Source organism: Sinocyclocheilus rhinocerous, unplaced genomic scaffold (assembly GCF_001515625.1).
Source record: "Sinocyclocheilus rhinocerous isolate Xijiao unplaced genomic scaffold, SAMN03320098_v1.1 scaffold756, whole genome shotgun sequence".
Taxonomy (NCBI): domain Eukaryota; kingdom Metazoa; phylum Chordata; class Actinopteri; order Cypriniformes; family Cyprinidae; genus Sinocyclocheilus; species Sinocyclocheilus rhinocerous.
Window position 1 is genome coordinate 405,135 of NW_015662039.1, and position 6,109 is coordinate 411,243.

Sequence of the window (6,109 nt, forward strand, 5' to 3'; positions counted from 1 at the left end):
GTGAGGACATCGATGAATGTGAAATCAACCTCTGCAGCTCATTTGCTGAATGTACAAATTTGCCAGGCTCATATCGTTGTATTTGTCCCGATGGATTTGTGGGGAATGGCTTGGCATGCGTAGACATTAATGAGTGTGACAGAAAGAACAACTGTGACCCCAACGCAATATGTACCAATTTGCTAGGAAGCTATCAATGCTCTTGCCGCCCAGGGTTCCTGGGCACAGGTACAAAGTGTACTGACACCAACGAATGTGCCACCAATAACATTTGCCCAGCAAACGCTGCATGTGTCAACACGCCAGGTTCATTCTTCTGTGACTGTGGTCCAGGCTACAGCTTTAGTCAAACCCAGTGTATGGATGTGGATGAATGTGCCACAGGACATTGCAGTGCTTACTCCTCTTGTGAAAACTTACCTGGTTCATTCATCTGCGCATGTGTAGCTGGTTTCGAAGGTGATGGGTTAATATGCGAGGATGTGAATGAGTGTGCAATAGAAAAGCGGTGCCATGTTAATGCACACTGTATTAATGTACCAGGGAAATACAACTGCAGCTGTATGGTGGGATACACAGGGGATGGTGTATCGCAGTGCACAGATGTGAACGAGTGTCTTGTTGATTACGGTGGCTGCAGAAACAGAGCAACATGTATCAACAGTAAGGGGTCTTTCTCTTGCGTTTGCCCCTCAGGCTTTCTTCTAGTCAATCGTACCACCTGCCAGGACATAGATGAATGCCAGCGACCTGAAAAGGCTTGTGGCATCAATGAGCAGTGCTCAAACATGGAAGGGTCACATTCATGCCAGTGTAAAACAGGCTTCAGTCGAATCACTGACGTTTTAGACTGCTTTGATATTGATGAATGTGAACAGCAGAAACCTTGTCACCAGAATGCCACATGCTTGAATTTAGCAGGCTCCTTTTCATGCACCTGCAATCATGGGTTCTCAGGAAATGGCATTACATGTGAGGATATAAATGAATGTTCAATTGTGGGTATGTGCCATCTACATGCCACCTGCTACAATTATCCTGGTGACTTCTTGTGCATATGTCACCAGGGCTTTACAGGAGATGGTTCTACCTGTACAGATGTGGATGAATGTGCCCTTTCAAATAATACTTGCCCAGACATCTCTGTATGTGTCAATTCCCCTGGAGCGTATGTCTGTTCTTGTCTGAATGGCACAGTAGCATACAACAACACTTGTGTTCTCCCTAGTCGTGAATGTGATCCTGCCTGCCATCCACATGGACTGTGTCATCCTTCACCTTCAGAGCATCAGTGTGTGTGTGATGTGGGATTCAAAGGGGATGGACTCACTTGCTCAGACATCGATGAATGTGAAGAGAATGTGTGCCCAAAGGAAGAGACACAGTGTGTCAATAACCCAGGATCCTTTGATTGCATTTGCAAAGTGGGTTACACTCTTAGCGGAACAGAATGCATAGGTATGTGCATTACACATGCATTTATAAAACCACATTTATATTTACATAAGCCAAGTTCCTGGGTTCAGTTAGCCAGGGAATCGTAGTATTCTTTCAATCTTTTCTTCTCGCATTCCTCTTTTCCCAACCTTTCAGATGTGGATGAATGTGAATCTGGAGTCAATAACTGCAGCAAGTTTGCACAGTGTGCCAACACAATCGGCAGTCACCTGTGTTCCTGTCTCAACGGCTTCACTGGTGATGGAAAAAACTGCTCTGGTAAGTCTTTATTCCATTTCAAAATTCATTTTTGCACCTCTTTGCTTGCTTGAAGACTCTCTTCTCAGTCTTTTAGGGATTTTTTTTTCCTGACCCTGTCCCATTTTGGATGACTTATAGACATTAATGAGTGCCAATCCCAACATGGAGGATGCCACCCAGCTGCCAGCTGCACTAACTCTCCTGGCTCCTACAAGTGTACCTGTCCCTTTGGCATGACCGGGTCTGGATTTGATTGCCATGATGTGGACGAGTGTAATGAAAACTCAACTTTGCCTCATAACTGCAGCCGTCTTTCCATGTGCAACAACACAGAGGGATCCTACATTTGCAAGTGCAAGGAGGGATACCAAGGAGATGGGTTTACTTGTGAGGATGTGGATGAGTGCTTGCCACCCTCAATCTGTGGGAACAACATGACCTGCCAAAACTTTCCTGGAACATATACATGCACATGCACCCTTGGTCTAGTCTATGGTTTGGGTACCTGTGTGAATGAGAAGGACTGTAAGAATGTAACCAATGCATGCAACACCCATGCTGAGTGCAAAAACATCCATGGGTCAAACTATTGCTTCTGCATTGAAGGGTTTCTTGGGAATGGTAGGGACTGTAAGGATATAGATGAATGTAAACAAACAGGGGCTTGCCCAGAGTTGTCCCACTGTTTCAATACAGCAGGGTCCTTTCATTGTGACTGCTGGGGAGGCTACCATTACAACGGGACACGCTGTGAAGACATAAATGAGTGCAGTGTAGGAACCTTTACTTGCCCAGACAACAGCACCTGCCACAATAAAGAGGGAGGGTATAATTGTTCATGTAACAGTGGTTTCCTTTACTCAAACAACTCTCTGTGTTTGGATGTTGATGAATGTGCCACAGGGAAAGCACAGTGCCCAAATGCCTCCAACTGCCAAAACACAGCAGGATGGTATTTCTGTGAATGTTGGGATGGGTATGCAGGCAATCAGACAGTCTGTGAGGATGTTGATGAATGCCTGAACAATTCTACATGTTCAGACCACAGTGTCTGTGTCAACACTGAAGGTTCATTTCTGTGCCTTTGTGATCATGGATTCTCCTCTAATGGTACCAGTAGTACCCGATGTGAGGATATAGATGAGTGCTCACACCCAGAGTTTGGCCCACTCTGCACTCATGGGACTTGCATTAACACAGTTGGCTCATTTTACTGTGATTGTCACAAAGGATTCTGGAGCAATCACACTAGGTGTCTTGACATAGATGAGTGTGAAAAGAATGAATCCATATGTCAACCTCACTCTACATGTGTCAATATCCTTGGGTCTTATGAATGTAACTGCAACTTGGGTTACGTTCTTAACAGAACCGAGTGTCAAGACATTGATGAATGCCTAGCAAATAACAGTCCCTGCACTGCCAACGCTGTATGTGTAAATACAGCAGGGTCTTTCCAGTGTCCATGCGCAACCGGTTACGAAGCTCAGGGCCGAAGATGTACAGATATAAATGAATGCCTTTTGAACAGAATTTGCCGTCCCGATCAAGTATGCATCAATAAACCTGGATCGTACCAGTGCTCTTGTCCACCAGGACATCATGAGGAAAATGGTACCTGCATCGACAATAATGAATGTGCGAATAACTCTACCTGCCACCCCATGGCGAGATGCTGGAACACAGTGGGCTCTTTTACATGCCAGTGTGGTTTAGGTTACACTGGAAATGGGACATACTGTAAAGACATTGATGAGTGTTCCAAATCACCCTTACGTTGCCACAAGTCAAGCCAATGCATCAATACCCCTGGATCTTATGTATGTGTATGTGCACCAGGTCTTATTGCACTAGGGTCTCTTTGTGTGGATCTAGACGAATGCCAGTCCAATAGGGGTGGATGTCATCCTGCTGCCACATGCTACAACTCCGCAGGTGGGTTTCAGTGCCAGTGTGGCAACGGATGGAATGTCTCAACCAGAAATGGGCATGGAATGGATGGATGCATAGACCGGAATGAATGCGTCTCTCCTGATGTGTGTTATGGCAACAGAATATGCACCAATTTCATAGGATCTTACAGCTGTGCCTGCTCTACAAGAGATAGCCACTGCCCACAGCTGCCGCCAATGGGTGGGGTATTATATTACAATCATGAATGCAATATTTCTATATAAAATAATGCCTCTGTATTTATTTTTTCTCATTCTCTCTCTTTCTCTTTGTGTGTCTCTCTGACATTTGGCACTTTGGTGCTAAAATACTTTGGTGCATGTAAATGATGCACACTCATATGACTTGAGATTCCTGTCATATCTTAAACTTAATGAACTTAAACTTACCTCAAACTTATTTTCCAGACAGAGAATGCCAACCTGTTATTTCGTGTACTGGTCAACGTAATCACAAGTTTTTTTGTTTTTTTTGACCAGATGGTGTAGTCAGCAGTGGCTAAATGCCCATGACAACCAGCCAAACCTTGACCCCATGGGGTGCATTTTTGTATATTTTCACAGAAAGTGGCCTGTATCCATTTGGAGAGGAAGCAGGTGATGCTGTGTTGCCAAAGACAGAGGCAGATGGAAATTCTCCATACATCTCTCCTCCTGCAGGCTTTCCATTCATGGGCAAAATATATGAGCGGCTGTTTGTAAGCATCCACAATTAACTGTTCTTGTTTTAAAAGCAATATAATGGTGAGCAGCGTAATATATCTGAAATTACCAAACTAATATACCATACATAGCTGTTATGGGAAACACAGTGGCTACTTACAGTTAGGCTTACCTCTGTTCACATTTTAAAGGGAAACAGTTTCTTGATATATGAACATTCTCAGTTTTCAGATAATGGCTTGGTGCAGTTCCAGTCGGTCAGTGAGAATGAGAAACTGTTGCTCCCTGCTCCATTCCCAGAGGGTTTCAATGGTAATGAGGGCCATCCCATGCTGGCTGCGTTCTGGGACGATGCTGACCTTACCCTTGGGGATGGAAAACTGCTATACCAGGTTAGCATTGCAATAAATTATGCAACGTTTTCTGGCTTTGCTTCTACTGTGATGTTTTTATTATTATTATTATTATGCTGTATTAATAATGTAAAAAATATTATTTTGGTAGTTGAATTTCTGTGATTTGTTGACCTGGTTATGTGGGTGCTGTACCAGTAATAAAATTTATATTTTTAAACAAATGGTGTGCATATTGAGATTAATTAATGCATATTGTAGAAATGATTTCAACATTAATTTAACATTTAACCATTTTTAAGTATCACTCAAGTAAAACTTTCCCTTTTTGTAGAAATCTAACTATTTATATTTGTGGTAATTACCTTGAAGGAAATCTTGAACATTCTCCCTTTCTGTCCAACAGGAATACAGTCTGCTCAATGTATCTGACATCTATGCTGAGGCAATATTTCAACGAACAGCACAAGATGTTAGCAAATTTGAGACTCAAAGAGGCAAACCCCCCTTTCCCCCAGCCTGGATACTGAAAATCACATGGGATCACGTTTTGCCTGTGTCCTATCAAAAGATCAACTTCTCTGAGGTGAGTGTTAGATGAATGAATACACACAAAGGGAACTACAGCAACAGTAGCTATAATTAAGAATGTTTGCTACTACAAGCATCACTACTAATATTATTAATATTGCTCATCATTAGAGTTAGTGATTTGAACAAACTAAACCTAAGTATTAAACTTTAGCATGTAACTGATCCTACACCATTTGTACTGCGGACATGGACGATGAATGATACACAAACAGTGGTGGACGAAGTACACAAATCAAGTACTTGAGTAAAAGTACAGATCCGTATAATAAAATATTACTCCAGTAAAAGTAAAAGTACTCAGTTTTCAATTTTACTCGAGTGAAAGTACAAAAGTACTTGATTTTTTATGTACTTAAGTAAAAAGTACCGATAGATGAATGTCTATTTTGCAGTTTTATATAGGCTACTTCTATCATTTAATTTTATATTGGCATATATTTTTTTATAATCCTACTGCTCAAAATACCTGGGATTTTCCCAAAATAACCAATAAGGAAATAATGAATATATTTTCAGTAAAAACACCCCTGGCCAAATGCCCCCAGAGGGCATCACTTCCCACTTTGATAATTACTGTAGTTACCATGTTCTGAACATCACGTCCTTTCTTTTCCCTCAGATGTAATCTATCTAGGTGGTTGCATAAAAATATTTGGACTTTATTTAAAAAAAAAAACTCAATTTAGCACCAGCAAGCTCGTCAGCTAACATTATTGACTTATTTTCAGCATGGTTATGGTTGAATAAACATTTTTCTACACGGCTAGTTGATCCAGATACATAGTAACTTAGGCTATGTGTGCTGACAAACAATATAAAAACAGACGTCACATAGGGCTAAATGCATAG

The 6,109-nt window shown here is 41.8% G+C and overlaps 1 protein-coding gene across 1 annotated transcript in view; it reads left to right on the top strand.

Annotated features, from left to right (window-relative positions):
* Nucleotides 1–563: 563 nt before the first annotated feature.
* Nucleotides 564–6,109, top strand: part of LOC107727362 (mucin-like protein) — a 23,634-nt gene continuing 18,088 nt past the window's right edge. The window contains exons 1-5 of the mRNA XM_016537205.1: nt 564–1,458; nt 1,594–1,716; nt 4,215–4,348; nt 4,538–4,705; nt 5,073–5,252. Of these exons, the coding sequence (XP_016392691.1) occupies nt 564–1,458; nt 1,594–1,716; nt 4,215–4,348; nt 4,538–4,705; nt 5,073–5,252 (1,500 nt within the window). The remainder of the gene's footprint in view (nt 1,459–1,593; nt 1,717–4,214; nt 4,349–4,537; nt 4,706–5,072; nt 5,253–6,109) is intronic.